The sequence below is a fragment of the Somniosus microcephalus genome, chromosome 4, assembly GCF_052327205.1.
Source record: "Somniosus microcephalus isolate GS21.2 chromosome 4, FLI_Smic_1.0, whole genome shotgun sequence".
Taxonomy (NCBI): domain Eukaryota; kingdom Metazoa; phylum Chordata; class Chondrichthyes; order Squaliformes; family Somniosidae; genus Somniosus; species Somniosus microcephalus.
The window spans coordinates 92,032,622-92,049,542 of record NC_140990.1 but is presented as its reverse complement, the minus strand read 5'-3'; the positions used below and the strand labels follow the sequence as shown (position 1 = coordinate 92,049,542).

The 16,921-nt window shown below is 49.0% G+C and overlaps 1 protein-coding gene across 2 annotated transcripts in view; it reads left to right on the top strand.

Annotated features, from left to right (window-relative positions):
- LOC147119511 (receptor-interacting serine/threonine-protein kinase 3-like) overlaps window positions 1–16,921 on the top strand; it is an 86,864-nt gene that overhangs the window by 17,300 nt on the left and 52,643 nt on the right. For both annotated transcript variants that reach the window (XR_015078035.1, XM_085985080.1), the window contains exon 2: window positions 4,943–5,107. Coding sequence is in view for 1 of the 2 variants with exons in the window: in XM_085985080.1 (XP_085841206.1) it covers window positions 4,943–5,107 (165 nt within the window). In the remaining variant the exon portion in view is untranslated. The remainder of the gene's footprint in view (window positions 1–4,942; window positions 5,108–16,921) is intronic.

Below are 16,921 nucleotides of genomic sequence, written 5' to 3'. Positions count from 1 at the left end.
TAGTACTGTGGGTACTGATTCCCCTCAGTTCCCGCCTGTGGGCATGAAGTAAAGACCTATGTGCAGTCCCTACCTCCAACCAGTAAAGGCCTGTTTGAGTTATACGTTTAAGTCTTTGTGTTAATTGTTCAATACAATACACATACTTAACACTGGCGACGAGTCAGGCTCTTACCCTGCGGCAGTTATTCCAGGCGGCTTCGTCCAAAGACAGGACGTTGAAGAGAGGTTTCAATCCTCAACACCCCACTCAAAACTGAAGGGCAGCAGAAATCCTGACAGCTTCCAGCGACTGGAACAGACAGGCATTAGGACCCTGAAGCCTCCATCAGCTTGTGAACCGGAGTAAAGACAGGACTGGGGAAGAGAGAGAGGTAGGGCGATAGCGATCGGCAGATAAGGGCCGGGCCGCTTTGAAGTGAGGGGCGCAGCCGGGCCAGCGATCGGGACCAAAGATAAGAGCCGCACTCGGATTGAAAGGCGCGGCGGCTGCAGAAGCTCAAGGTGCGAGAGTCGCGGTGCACAGCGCGGGCTATCGATCGCGGCGAAGATAAGGGCCGCACTCGAGGGCTGAAGGGAGACGGCGTCGGGGGACGGGTGAAGACCGCCAAGCGCGGGAAAACCGCCATTTTGTGGGCGGAGGACGACGGCAAGAGCGGGAAGCCGCCATCTTTGATAACAAGTAAAGAAAATAAAATCTGAGAAATTGCAAATCTACAATGCCTAAACACGGGAATATTAGCACCTTTGATAGTGACCTCCAAGATTGGGCCATATATGTTGAAAGAGTAAAAAATTATTGTAAGGCCAATAAAATTCGTGACCAAGATAAAGCTCTAACATTATTAAATTTAATGGGTGCGAAGACGTACGGGCAATTGAAACACCTGTTATCACCAGATGAACCGGCGGATAAGACGTTCGATGAGATTGTTACTGTCCTGAAAGATCATCTAAACCCCACGCCGCTGATGCTAGCGGAACGATTTAAATTTTACGACAGAAGGCAGCTACAGCATGAAAGCAATGCTGAATATTTGCTGGAATTGCGTAAATTAGCGAAATATTGCCAGTTTGGAACGGGATTGACAGATGCACTACGAGACAAATTTGTGTGTGGTTTATTTAAACAGGATACACAAAAGCGACTGCTCGAGGAGAATGAGCTGACGCTTGAGAAGGCGGTCACTATGGCAGCAGCACACGAAGCCGCAGCGAGAGGCACGGCAGTAATGCAGCTACGGTCACCGGAGCTCAGTGCACACAAATTGGGTGTGAGTTCTGGCAAATGTTATCGTTGTGGAAAGACAACGCATGATCAGAACCAGTGTTGGTTTAAAAACCAAGAATGTAGAACTTGTGGTAGGCTTGGACATATAGCTAGAGTATGCAGGTCAGGGAAGAAGACCAGCAACAAGAAGTCACCGCAAGGAAAATACGCAAAGGTACACAAGGTGACCGAACAGGAGTCCGATTCAGACGCTAGCAGTAATGAACTGGCTAGCTTAAGCTGTAATGAACTGGCTAGCTTAAGAGTACTCAACGCTGGTAAGGGTGCAGACCTCCAGACAATTTGGGTCACTCTTCAGATAGAAGGAGTCCAAGTAAAACTGGAATTGGACACTGGATCGGCATTGACGGTCATAAATAAGAAAGATTACGGAAAGTTATTCCAACATATTCCCCTACAGGATACGGGGATTATATTGAAAACATACACGGGGCAAAGAGTGTACCCCATCGGGAAAATAGAGGTTGCAGTGGCCCACAAGGGCGAAGACAGTCAAATAATGGACTTATATGTGATATCTGAAGGAGGTCCTCCACTACTAGGACGGGAGTGGATTAGGAAAATGAATATGGACTGGCATTTCCTACAAACAATAACGAGTGAGAACTCGGTGAAGATAGTCGGCCCAGACTCTGGAACGGATGATGGTAAGCCCAACTCAGGTGCAAAAGACAAAGTTTCAGCACAGAATTCCACTGAGCAACAACAACATAGTTTAACTGTGGATTCTGAGTCTGGCAAGTCTACTGATGTGCCCATTTCTGAGGGACACCGGGCTCGAACTCAACTCCATTTCAAACTACAACAGCAATTAGAACAAATGCTTCGCCGTTTTGAGCAAGAGTTGAATGCAACGAAAGAGTTCTTTGATATAGAGTTGGAGAATCTGGAAAGACAACAGAAGCAGCTGATGGAGAAAATGGAGCAGGAGCACACAAAACGTCTGATGTCAGAGGAGTTAACGGTCAGCCAACTCCTGCATATGCTGAAGGACAGGACTCTGAAATGGGAAAAACTTGAACATGAACTTCAATATTCAAACGAAAGGGGTTCGGAGCTCTCAAAGGTTATTGGAAGAGCTGAGGTGGCAACACAGACTGAGATGACTGCAACAGAGCAGCCCTTGGATGCCAAAAGTACGCTGACTCACGTCAACGTAGAACAACAGACCGCTGAAACAGCTGCTCCGGTAGAGGGATTGCATAGTCCGATCAATCAATCTCCAAAGGAAGTTGAAGTATTAAAATCACAAATGAGGTCACTAGTAAACGACTTGCTGAAAGCCCAGAAAAAGCTGGATGCAGAGGTACACATGAAGAAGTCTCTTCAGGAAAGATGTCTGGATTTGGAACAAGAGCTGGCTAACGTCCAGCTAGGTATGGAGGAAATAGACGACCCTCTCACTGGTCTAGCTCAGGACGACACCGAATATTACGATGTCCTGTCCTGCCCAGCTTGTAACTTCGACTCCCAAAGTGCAGAAATCATGGAGGAGCACCAAAAGTCTACGGAACATCGGGAGAAGCTGGCTCTACGACGGAAACAGGAGGAAGAGAAGGAGGAACTGCGCATGCAGCTGGCAGCTGTGGCAGCTGACAATGGAGCCCAGAGAGTCTCCAAGAAGCAGAAAAGGAAAAGTAAAAACAGAAGATGACCCATCTGAACCATTATCACCTCTACCAGATCACACACGTGGTCCCTCCGAACGGAGCCAATTCAGTTCGGAAGTTCAAACTGTTAAATCCATGGAAGGACTATTGAATGAGTCACTCTAGCAACGTGAACCGACTACACCACAGAGATTGAATCTGTGAACTGTTTTCCGCAGAGACTGAATCTGTGATCTGTTTTTGACATGAAGTTATCTATGTATCTATGTTATTCTGTTATGTAAACCTGAAGTTATATATGTATATATGTTATTACGTTATGTTAAATGGGGAGATGACTGTAAAGCTAGGAAGGGAGGAATGTTGTGTATGTAATATGTGTGCTACTTTGAACCTATGGACAGGACTGCACTACTTGTTGGGCGTAGTGATACGCAGTACCACTCCTGGCCATAGGGGTATAAATAGTACTGTGGGTACTGATTCCCCTCAGTTCCCGCCTGTGGGCATGAAGTAAAGACCTATGTGCAGTCCCTACCTCCAACCAGTAAAGGCCTGTTTGAGTTATACGTTTAAGTCTTTGTGTTAATTGTTCAATACAATACACATACTTAACAATCCCTACTACCCTTCTTGAATAATGGTACTACGTTAGCTGTCCTCCAGTCCTCTGGCACCTCCCCTGTGGCCAGAGAGGTTCTGAAAATTTGTGTCAGAGCCCCTGCAATCTCCTCCCTTGCCTCACACAGCAGCCCGGGATACATCTCGTCCGGGCCTGGGGATTTATCCACTTTTAAGCCCGCTAAAACCACTAGTACCTCCTCCCTCTCAATACTAATGTGATGCAATGCCCGCTGCCTAGCACTGGGGGTGGTGGTGGAGGGGGTGGAATGGGGTCTCTGACCCTCAGCTGTGCCAACCTACGCCCAAACTCTCTGTGTCTGGGTGTTGTGGGGCAGGGGCAGAGAAAGGAGGGTATTATTCCCTGGAATTTAGAAGATTAAGGGGTGTTCTGATCGAAGTTTTCAGGATATTAAGGGGAACAGATAGGATAGATAGAGAGAAACTATTTCTGCTGGTTGGGGATTCTAGGACTGGGGGCATAGTCTAAAAATTAGAGCCAGACCTTTCAGGAGCGAAATTAGGAAACATTTCTACACACAAAGGGTGGTAGAAGTTTGGAACTCTCTTCCGCAAACGGTCATTGATGCGAGATCAATTGTTAATTTTAAATCTGAGATTGATCGGTCTTTGTTAACCAAAGGTAATAAGGGATATGGGCCAAAGGCGGGTGTATGGAGTTAGGTCGCAGATCAGCCCTGATCTCATTGAATGGCGGAACAGGCTCGAGGGGCTGAATGGCCTCCTCCTGTTCCTTAATTGAATATTATTCGTTCATGGGATGTGGGTACACATTTATTGCCCACACTTAATTGCCCTTGAAAAGATGGAGGTGAGCCGCCTTCTTGAGCCGCAGAGGGCAGTTAAGAGTCAACCACATTGTTGTGGGTCTGGAGTCACATATCGGCCAGACCGGGTAAGGGCGGCAGATTTCCTTCGCTGAAGAACATGACTGAACCAGATGGGTTTTTCCGACACTCATGGTCACCATTACTGATGTTGGCTTTTAATTCCAGATTAATTGAATTTAAATTCCCAGCATGCCTGTGGTGGGATGAGAGAAAGAGAGAGAGTGGGCACTCTGTACCGGGCAAACAGAACCTCCTCCTGCCTCAGAGATGCTCAAAATTAACGGGTTGGGGTTGGTGCGAGCCCGAATAAATACAAGTACAGAGCGGAAGCATGGAATGTCGGGACAGGGATGTGAAGCCTGCTGAAGTTGAATATCCGCCTCTACTGACTATGTCGGCTGTGCAAGTCGCTTCTCAGGGCAGGCAGATGTGCCCGGTCAGAAGACGGGCCAGGCCGGGCCCTGCTCTCCATTGACCCGGTCCCCACGCGCGAGGGCCCGCCTGATGGTCGTACAGCCGCGTGGTTTCGCTGATCACTTTAACTGAGCTCTTTGTGTTGTGGGCCGCAGGGAAAGGATGGCGGAGGGCGCGGGCCTTGCGGTCGTCAGGGCCGCCCAGCTGGCGGACAGGAGGCTGGTCGGAGGGGGCGGCTTCGGCAAGATCCTGCGGGCCCGGCACACGGAATGGGGCATCGACGTGGCCCTCAAGATGCTCCACGGGAGCACTGACCGATGGTAAGCAGAACGGCCAAGATACATAGAAACTAGAAGATAGGAGCAGGAGTAGGCCATTCGGCCCCTTGAGCCTACTCCGCCATTCAATGAGATCATGGCTGATCATCCAGATTCAGTACCCTGTCCCTGCCTTCTCTCCATATCCCTTGATCCCTTTAGCTTTAAGAAATATATCTAACTCCTTCTTGAATATATTTAATGAATTGGCCTCTACTGCCTTCTGTGGTAGAGAATTCCACAGGTTCACCACTCTCTGGGTGAAGAAATTCCTCCTCATCTCTGTCCTACCCCTTATCCTTAGACTGTGACCCCTAGTTCTGGACTCCCCCGCCATTGGGAACATCCTTCCTGCATCTAGTCTGTCTAGTCCTGTTAGAATTTTATAAGTTTCAATGAGATCCCCTCTCATTCTTCTAAACTCCAGCGAATATAAGCCTAATCGACCCAATCTCTCCTCATACGTCATTCCTGCCATCCCAGGTATCAGTCTGGTGAATCTTCGCTGCACTCCCTCCATGGCAAGAACATCCTTCCTCAGGTAAGGCGACCAAAACGGCACACAATACTCAAGGTGTGGTCTCACCAAGGCCCTGTACAACTACAGCAAGACATCCTTGCTCCTGTACTCGAATCCTCTCGCTACAAAGGCCAACATACCATTTGCCTTCTTAACCACCTGCTGCACCTGCATGCTTACCTGCAGCGACTGGTGCACAAGGACACCCAGGTGAGGGTGTGGGTGGGGGGGGGCGTGGGGAGAGGAGGGGGGATGCAAACGCTCGCCGCCTCAGTGTGCGCAGTACCGAAGCCCACGCGGAGCAGGAAGAGCTCGGGTTCCAATCCCCCTGGTCTGTGCTGAGTGAGCTGAACCCTGTGATGGCGGGCAGTAGGGGAGGGGCTACAATTGGTCCACGCCGAACAGGAAGGGCTTGGGCTCCAGTGGGAACACAGACATCACTCCTCCCAGAAGCCAATCCCGCTCCTTCTTAAGAAATAGGAGCAGGAGTAGACCACACGGCCCCTTGAACCTGCTCCGCCATTCAATAAGATCATGGCTGATCTTCGACCTCATCTCCACTTTCCCACCCGATCTCCATATCCCTGGATTCCCCTCGAGTCCAAAAATCTATCTGTCTCAGCCTTGAATATACTCAAAGACTCAGCATCCACAACCCTCTGGGGCAGAGAATTCCAAAGATTCACAACCCTCTGAGTGAAGAAATTCCTCCTCATCTCAGTCTTAAATGGCCGACCTTTATCCTGAGACTATGCCCCCTAGTTCTAGACTCTCCAGCCAGGGGAATCGACCTCTCCGCATCTACCCTGTCAATCCCCCTCAGAATCTTGTATGTTTCAATGAGATCACCTCTCATTCTTCTAAACTCCAGAGAGTATCGGCCCATTCTACACAATCTCTCCTCATAGGACAGCCCTCTCATCCCAGGAATCAATCTAGTGAACCTTCGCTGCACCGCCTCCAAGGCAAGTATATCCTTCCTCAGATAAGGAGACCAAAACTGTGCCCAGTACTCCAGGTGTGGTCTCCCCAAGGCCCTGTACAATTGTAGCAAGACTTCCTTACTCTTACACTCCAACCCCCTTGCAATAAAGGCCAACATGCTATTTGCCTTCCAATTGCTTGCTGTTCCTGCATGCTAGCTTTCTGTGTTTCTTGCACAAGGACACCCAAATCTCTCTGAACGCCAACATTCGAAAGTTTGAAGTGGGTAATTGATAAAAAAGATCGATTGCCTTGGGTCAGAGTCCATCCCAAGTAACCCACTGCTCTGTGAGATAAGGATGTCCCTCGAATCAGCTCCGCTGTGGCTGATTAGGTCTCGCTCTCGCCTTTGAGTCAGAAGGTTGTGGGTTCAAGAATCGTTCCCTTTTACCCGCTGTGTACTGTACATGTACAGGAGCTGACACTGAGACACACACGGGCCTTATAGTACCAGACGGGAGTGAATCGTTCCCTTTTACCCACTGTGTGCTGTACATGTACAGGAACTGACACTGAGACACACACAGGCCGTACAGTACCAGACGGGAGTGAATCGTTCCCTTTTACCCGCTGTGTGCTGTACATGTACAGGAGCTGACACTGAGACACACACGGGCTGTACAGTACCAGATGGGAGTGAATCATTCCCTTTTACCCACTGTGTGCTGTACATGTACAGGAGCTGACACTGAGACACACACGGGCCGTACAGTACCAGACGGGAGTGAATCGTTCCCTTTTACCCGCTGTGTACTGTACATGTACAGGAGCTGACACTGAGACATACACGGGCCGTACAGTACCAGACGGGAGTGAATCGTTCCCTTTTACCCACTGTGTGCTGTACATGTACAGGAGCTGACACTGAGACACACACGGGCCGTACAGTACCAGACGGGAGTGAATCGTTCCCTTTTACCCGCTGTGTACTGTACATGTACAGGAGCTGACACTGAGACACACACGGGCCGTACAGTACCAGACGGGAGTGAATCATTCCCTTTTACCCGCTGTGTGCTGTACATGTACAGGAGCTGACACTGAGACGCACACGGGCCGTACAGTACCAGGCGGGAGTGAATCGTTCCCTTTTACCCGCTGTGTGCTGTACATGTACAGGAGCTGACACTGAGACACACACGGGCCGTACAGTACCAGACGGGAGTGAATCGTTCCCTTTTACCCGCTGTGTGCTGTACATGTACAGGAGCTGACACTGAGACACACACGGGCCGTACAGTACCAGACAGGAGTGAATCGTTCCCTTTTACCCGCTGTGTGCTGTACACATACAGGAGCTGACACTGAGACACACACGGGCCGTACAGTACCAGACAGGAGTGAATCATTCCCTTTTACCCAGTGTGCTGTACATGTACAGGAGCTGACACTGAGACACACACGGGCCGTACGGTACCAGACGGGAGTGAATTGTTCCCTTTTACCCGCTGTGTACTGTACATGTACAGGAGCTGACATTGAGACACACACGGGTCGTACAGTACCAGACAGGAGTGAATAGTTCCCTTTTACCCACTGTGTACTGTACATGTACAGGAGCTGACACTGAGACACACACGGGCCGTACAGTACCAGACGGGAGTGAATCGTTCCCATTTACCCGCTGTGTGCTGTACATGTACAGGAGCTGACACTGAGACACACACGGGCCGTACAGTACCAGACGGGAGTGAATCGTTCCCTTTTACCCGCTGTGTGCTGTATATGTACAGGAGCTGACACTGAGACACACACGGGCCGTACAGTACCAGACGGGAGTGAATCATTCCCTTTTACCCACTGTGTGCTGTACATGTACAGGAGCTGACACTGAGACACACACGGGCCGTACAGTACCAGACTGGAGAGAATCGTTCCCTTTTACCCGCTGTGTACTGTACATGTACAGGAGCTGACACTGAGACACACACGGGCCGTACAGTACCAGGTGGGAGTGAATCGTTCCCTTTTACCCGCTGTGTACTGTACATGTACAGGAGCTGACACTGAGACACACACGGGCCTTATAGTACCAGACGGGAGTGAATCGTTCCCTTTTACCCACTGTGTGCTGTACATGTACAGGAGCTGACACTGAGACACACACGGGCCGTACAGTACCAGACGGGAGTGAATCGTTCCCTTTTGCCCGCTGTGTGCTGTACATGTACAGGAGCTGACACTGAGACACACACGGGCCGTACTGTACCAGACGGGAGTGATTCGTTCCCTCTTACCCGCTGTGTACTGTACATGTACAGGAGCTGACACTGAGACACACACGGGCCGTATAGTACCAGACGGGAGTGAATCATTCCCTTTTACCTGCTGTGTGCTGTACATGTACAGGAGCTGACACTGAGACACACACGGGCCGTACAGTACCAGACGGGAGTGAATCATTCCCTTTTACCCGCTGTGTACTGTACATGTACAGGAGCTGACACTGAGACACACACGGGCCATACAGTACCAGACGGGAGTGAATCGTTCCCTTTTACCCGCTGTGTGCTGTACATGTACAGGAGCTGACACTGTGACACACACGGGCCGTACAGTACCAGACGGGAGTGAATCGTTCCCTTTTACCCACTGTGTACTGTACATGTACAGGAGCTGACACTGAGACACACACGGGCCGTACAGTACCAGACGGGAGTGAATCGTTCCCTTTTACCCACTGTGTACTGTACATGTACAGGAGCTGACACTGAGACACACACGGGCCGTACAGTACCAGACGGGAGTGAATCGTTCCCTTTTACCCACTGTGTGCTGTACATGTCCAGGAGCTGACACTGAGACACACACAGGCCGTGCAGTACCAGACGGGAGTGAATCATTCCCTTTTACCTGCTGTGTGCTGTACGTGTGCAGGAGCTGACACTGAGACACACACGGGCCGTACAGTACCAGACGGGAGTGAATCGTTCCCTATTACCTGTTAGATCCGTGATTCTGAGAGTATGCTGTTTTTCAATAACCACACGGATGCTGTAACTGAACAATCAACAGGTATTTACTGGAGGAGGGTAGTCTCAAGACTGGGGGTACAGAGGCATGCGCAAGCCTTATATACAGGTGTGGTCACTGCCGGTACTACAGTATACAGGAGCTGTAAAAGTAGTTCTGTCTTAAAGGTACATACACCACAATTGCTCCCCTTTCAGATTAGTAGTACCCCTAATATTCAAATAACAATTAACATTTCAACATGTACATTAAACAACAATAGTCCATTTATAGATTCAGTCTTTGGGGCGGCTTCCTGACCCTTTCGGGATAGCGCCTTTCCTGAGGTTCTTGTTCTTGGTGCAGAGGCGATTCTGGCCCCTTTTTATCGGGTAGTTCATCGGATTCCACTGCTACTGGTTCTGAGGTAGATGCTACCGGTATGCCGGGTTCATCCCCAGGTACTCGAGACATGGGGTTGACTCGTTCCTGTGACGCTAAGATCTGATCGACGTGGCGTCTCACAATGTTCTCCCCGACATCCACTGTGTACATTAATGGCCCCTGCCTTGTGCATATCGTTCCGGGTTGCCATTTCTCTGCTCGATAGTCACGGGCCAAGACTGGTTGTCCTACATTGAAGCTCCTTGTCGGCTTCTCATTGATGTGCTAGAATTGTTTGTCCTCAACATTTCTTCGCACATTTGGTCTGAGCAAGTCCAGACGAGATCTCAACCTTCGGTTAAAGAACATCATGGCCGGGGTCTGGTTGGTAACTGCATGTGTCGCGTTTCGGTAGGCTAATAAGAAATTGTCCACCTTATGCTGTAGTGGAATTTCATCGTCGCACATGGCCTTTATCGCCTTCTTAAAGGTTTGTACGAACCTCTCAGCCAATCCATTTGTGGCTGGATGATACGGGGCGGATGTGTAATGCCTTACCCCATTCCTTCTCATAAATTTTCAAAACTCCTCGGACACAAGCTGTGGTCCATTATCAGAGCAAATCGGCTCTGGCAAACCGTTTCTGGCAAATATGGTCCGTAGGACTGCAATCGTTTTGTCTGTAGTGGTTGAGGACATTTTTATCACCTCAGGCCACTTCGAATGAGCATCCACTGCTATTAAGAACATTGAGTCCATGAATGGACCAGCAAAATCAATGTGCACCCGTTGCCATGGAGAGGAGGGCCACTCCCATGGGTGTAGAGGGGCATGTGGTGGTGCATTTTGGACCTTCTGGCATCCTGAGCAGCTCTTAGTTAGGTCTTCGATTTGTTGATCGATTCCCGGCCACCACACATAAGCCCTAGCAAGGCTTTTCATTTTCATTCACCCCAGATGACCTTCATGTAGCTCATTTAGCACTTTCTCCCTTAACTTGGGTGGAATCACCACTCTGGATCCACACATCACTGTCCTCTGGCATACTGACAGCTGTTCTCTTCTGGAGGAGAATGCTAGCAACAGTGAGTCGCCATGTGTTGGCCATCCCCTCACCGTCAAATCATATGCCCGAGACAGCTTCGGATCATTGCGGGTCTCCTTCTCTATATCCGCGTTCGTTACTGGCAATCGTTCAATTATTGACGAATAAAATATCTCGATAGGGTCCACTGCTGGTGCTTCCTCCACAGTAGGCAGTGGCAGGCGCGATAGCCCATCAGCGTTCCCATGCTGTTTCGTGCCTTTATATTCTATTTCATATTGATTCGCCCCTAGAAACAGGGACCATCTTTGTAACCATTGTGCAGTCATCACTGGAACGCCCTTCTTAGGATTAAAGATGGAGACAAGTGGTTGGTGGTCAGTCAGCAAGGTGAACTTCTGCCCATGCAGATAGTGGTTGAATTTTTTTACTCCCCATACTAGGCTGAGGGCCTCCCTGTCAATCTGGGCGTAGTTGCGCTCGGCTGAGGTTAGTGACCGAGACGCAAAGGCTACTGGCCTCTCCAACCCGTCTGGGAATTTGTGCGACAGCACCGCTCCAATACCATAGGGTGATGCATCACATGCCAAACGAATTGGTAGTGCTGGGTTGAAATGGGCCAACACCTCTTTTGATGCGATCAATTCTTTACACTTCTGGAAAGCTCGTCTACGTTCGTCATTCCACTTCCATGGTACCCCCGTTTGTAGTAGGGTGTTCAGTGGGTGTAATACCGTGGACAAATTTGGTAAGAACTTGTGGTAGTAGTTTACCAGCCCAAGGAACGACCTCAGTTGTGACACATTTTCCGGTGCTGGAGCCTTGACTACTGCCACCATTACCCTGTAGAACGCTAGGAGCAGCGTGGCAGCAAGGGGAAGAAGGAAAAGCGCGGGAGGCGCCATTTTATTCCATTGGGGAAGAAGGCAAAGCACGGGAGGCGCCATTTTAATTCATTGGTGAAGAAGAAAAAGCACGGGAGGTGCCATTTTAAATCACCCAAGATGCCGAAAAGAGGCAGCATCACTGCTTTCGACAACGAGGTAGAAGACTGGACCACGTATGTGGAAAGAATTGAAGTGTACTGCGAGGCAAATGAGGTGGCCGATGGAAAGAAGGCATCGGTATTATTAAATTTGATGGGCGTGAGAGCGTACGGCCTATTGCGGAATTTAATTACCCCAGCTAAACCAATGGAGAAAAGTTTTGAGGAGATTGTTAATATCTTACAGGAACACCTAAACCCTACACCGCTGCTGATAGCAGAAAGATTCAAGTTCCATGAAAGAAACCAGCACAAAGATGAGAACAATGCTGACTATCTTATGGAACTACGCAAGTTATTGAAGCACTGCCAGTTCGGAGCAGGACTGGCAGACACCTTGCGGGATAAGTTTGTCTGCGGGCTCCAGAGTGAAGGAACCCAGAAACGACTACTTTCGGAAAAGGACCTGACGCTAGAACAGGCTTTCAGCGTGGCAGTATCCTACGAAGCAGCAGCACGGGGAGCTGCGGAAATACAACAGAAACCACAGGAATACAGCGCTAACGAAATGGCGTATGGAGCAGAAAAGTGCTATCGCTGCGGCAGAACAACCCATGATCAGAAGGACTGCTGGGTTAAGGACAAAGTATGCAGGCAATGTGGGAAAATGGGACACATAGCAAGAGTCTGCAGGTCGGGAAAGAAAACCAACACTACAAGAACTACTAAGGAAAAGTACAAGAAAGTAAAGAAATTGACAGACAGTAGTTCAGAAGATCAGGAGAGTGAGAAGGACTCCGGGAGCAGGAGACTAAGTTGTCTAAAGTTACGCAACGTGATCGCAAAGGAGGATCACTGAACCATTTGGGTCACCCTCATGATAGCAGGGTCCCCAGTAAAGATGGAATTGGACACAGAATCAGCCCTAACTGTCATGAATCGATGAGACTATGAGCGGCTATTCTCACACATACCCTTGAAGGACACGTCCATTGTATTGAAGACATACACGGGGCAAAAAGTCTACCCCAGAGGAAAATTAAGGGTGCCAGTTGAATACAACGGCAAGGAAACACAAAAACTGTATCTATATATACTACCAGATGGAGGACCACCATTATTGGGATGTGAATGGATCCAAAAAATACAATTGGATTGGCATTCCATTCAGGCGCTAAGAACAAAAGAACATAAGAAATAGGAGCAGGAGTAGGCCAGTCGGCCCCTCGAGCCTGCTCCGCCATTCAATAAGATCATGGCTGATCTGACCCTAACCGCCAATCCACTATCACAGAACCATCTCCTGAATCTAACAGAATTAGACACACGAAATAGGAGCAGGATCCTATTGTGACTGATAAAAAGGATGATGACGTCACACCTGGACGACTGTCAAAAATTCTAACTGACGTGAAAGAGGCGTTCCAACAAGGACTTGGGACTCTAAAAGGAGTAACAGCAATGATAAAAATCGAAGATAACGCAAACCCAAAATTTTTTAAGGCCAGACCTTACGCGATCCGCCCAGCCGTTGAAGCAGAGCTGGAGAGTCTGGAGCATTCGGGTGTGCTGTCCAAGGTGGACTGGAGCGAGTGGGCCACACCCATCGTTCCTGTAATGAAGAAATCATTGTGCAGCACGCCTGGGGAACCGAAGAAGGTTCGCATCTGTAGGGACTTCAAGGTAACTGTGAACCCAGTCCTGCACACAGTACAATATCCACTTCCCCGGATAGAAGATATTTTCGCCTCACTATCTGGAGGGAAACGCTTTGCAAAGATTGATCTGGCCCAAGCGTATCTACAAATGGAGGTGGAAGAAGTGTCTAGGAAATACCTCACGATAAACACTCACAAAGGCCTTTACCAGTATAATTCACTGGTATTCGGGGTAGCATCAGCCCCGGCTATTTGGCAGAGGGCGATGGAACAAGTCCTGCAAGGGATCCCGGGGACCCAGTGTTATTTGGACGACATCCTGGTTACGGGCGAAAATGACAGTGAACACCTTGCCAAGCTGGAGCAGGTGCTCACGAGATTGCAGGAATATGGGCTACGAGCCAACCGTCCCAAATGCGAGTTCTTCAGGAGACAAATCTCGTATTGTGGCCACATGATTGATGAGGAAGGGTTGCATAAGTCGCCGGACAAGATTGAGGCAGTAGTCAAGGCTCCAGCACAGGAAAATGTGTCGCAACTGAGGTCGTTCCTCGGGTTGGTGAACTACTACCATAAGTTCTTGCTGAATTTATCTACAATTCTGCACCCACTGAATGCCCTACTGCAAACTGGAGTAACATGGAAATGGAGTGATGAGTGTTAGCATGCCTTTCAGAAATGTAAATGCCTAATCACTTCAAAAGAAGTATTGGCCCACTACAATCCAACACTACCGATTCGGTTAGCATGTGATGCGTCTCCCTACGGCATCGGAGCGGTGCTGTCACACAAATTCCCTGACGGTTCAGAGAGGCCAATAGCCTTTGCGTCGCGCTCGTTAACCTCAGCCGAGCGTAACTACGCCCAGATTGACAGGGAGGCCCTCAGCCTGGTGTGGGGGGTGAAGAAGTTCAATCACTATCTGCACGGGCAGAAATTCACCCAACTGACTGACCATCAGCCCCTGGTCTCCATTTTTAACCCAAAGAAGGGCGTTCCGGTGATGACGGCGCAACGGCTGCAAAGATGGTCACTTTTTCTAGGGGCACATCAGTACGACATAGAGTACAAGGGTACGAAACAGCATGGAAACGCTGATGGGCTGTCGCGCCTACCATTGCCTACGGTAGAGGAAGCACCTGCAGTGGACCCTGTTGAGATATTCCATGCGACCATAGTCGAATGTCTACCTGTTACAAACTCAAGTATAGAGAAGGAAACCCGAAATGACCCGACACTCTCTCGGGTCTATGATTTGACGGTGAAGGGATGGCCAGCACATGGCGACTCACTGTTGCCAGCATTCTCGCCAAGGAGAGAACAGCTGTCAGTGTGCCGGGGGACCTTGATGTGTGGATCCCGAGTGGTAATTCCACCCAAGTTGAGAGATAGAGTGCTCAATGAGCTTCATGAGGGTCATCTGGGAGGGGTAAAAATGAAGAGCCTAGCCAGGGCGTTTGTGTGGTGGCCGGGAATCGATAAAGAAATCGAGGATATGACCAAGAGATGCACAGGATGCCAGAAGGTCCAAAACGCTCCACCACAGGCCCCGCTACATCCATGGGAGTGACCCTCATCTCCATGGCAATGGGTACACATTGATTTTGCTGGTCCATTTATGGACTCAATGTTCCTAATCGCTGTGGACGCCCATTCGAAATGGCCAGAGGTCATCAAAATGTCCTCCACCACCACGGAGAAAACTATTGCAGTCCTACGGACCATCTTCGCCAGGAATGGCTTGCCAGAACAGATTTGCTCCGACAATGGGCCACAGTTTGTGTCAAAGGATTTCCGGAGGTTTCTGAGGAATAATGGGGTGAAGCATTGCACATCTGCCCCATATCATCCAGCCACAAATGGATTGGCTGAGAGGTTTGTTCAGACCTTTAAAAAGGCCATAAAGGCAATGCATAATGACGACATACCACTACAACACAAGGTGGATAATTTCTTGTTTGCTTACCGGAATGCGACACATGCAGTCACCAACCAAGCTCCAGCCATGATGTTCTTCAACCGAAGGCTAAGATGTCGCCTGGATTTGCTCAAACGAAACATAAGACGAGATGTTGAGGATAAGCAATTCCAGCACATAAATGAGAAGCCAACCAGGAGCTTCAAGATAGGGCAACCAGTCTTGGCCCGCGACTACCGAACAGAAAAATGGCAGCCAGGAACGATATGCACACAGCAGGGACCACTAATGTACACAGTGGACGTTGGAGAGAGCATCGTGAGACGCCATGCTGACCAGATTCTAGAGTCACAGGAACAAGCCAAACCCATACCATGAGCAGATGCACCTGGTAATCAACCTGAAGTACAGATTGCGTCTACCTCAGAAGCAGTGGTATTGGAAGCTGACGAACCAACCAATGACAATGAGCCAGAATCAACTCCGCCGCAAGAACAGGATACTTGAGAAAGGCGCTATCCAGTCAGGATCAGGAAGCCTCCTCAAAGACTGAACTTATAAATGATTATTTCAGTTGATGTATATACAGTAGTACAGAGAAAATTGTAATTGTAATTAGTTATTATTTAGTTGTTAAATGAATGTTATGTACTGTTTATCTAAAAGGGGAGGAATTGTTGTGTATGTACCTTTAAGAGAAGAACTGATTCTATACTGCAGTACCGGCAGTGACCACCCCTGTATATAAAGCCATAGCAGGCTTCTGTATTTCAGTCTTGAATTACTCTCTGTTCAGTAAATACCTGTTTTATTGTTCTCCTGCAGTCTGAGTATTATTGATCCTCGGACACTACACCACTGTGTGCTGTACATGTACAGGAGCTGACACTGAGACATACACGGGCCGTGCAGTACCAGACGGGAGTGAATCGTTCCCTTTTACCCGCTGTATACTGTACATGTACAGGAGCTGACACTGAGACACACACGGGCCGTACAGTACCAGACAGGAGTGAATCGTTCCCTTTTACCCGCTGTGTACTGTACATGTACAGGAGCTGACACTGAGACACACACGGGCCGTACAGCATGTTGAAATCTCGACTCCGAGTAAGACTCTAAAACACAAGCAGTACCGTCAGATTGTGAGTTTAATTTTTTACTTGCACAAGGAGAGAGCTGCCTGGACGAAGGCTAGGCCAACATCTCTAAAGGACATCAGTGAATGCAGCATATTTATGCACTCAAACAAGCAAGCGTTCCATAAATCGCGTGTAATGGTATTGTATCATCTTAAACAAATTAAGAGTTTACACAAGGACAATCAAACGGTCAGCAGGACAGAAATATCTCCAGACAAGGTTAGTTCAT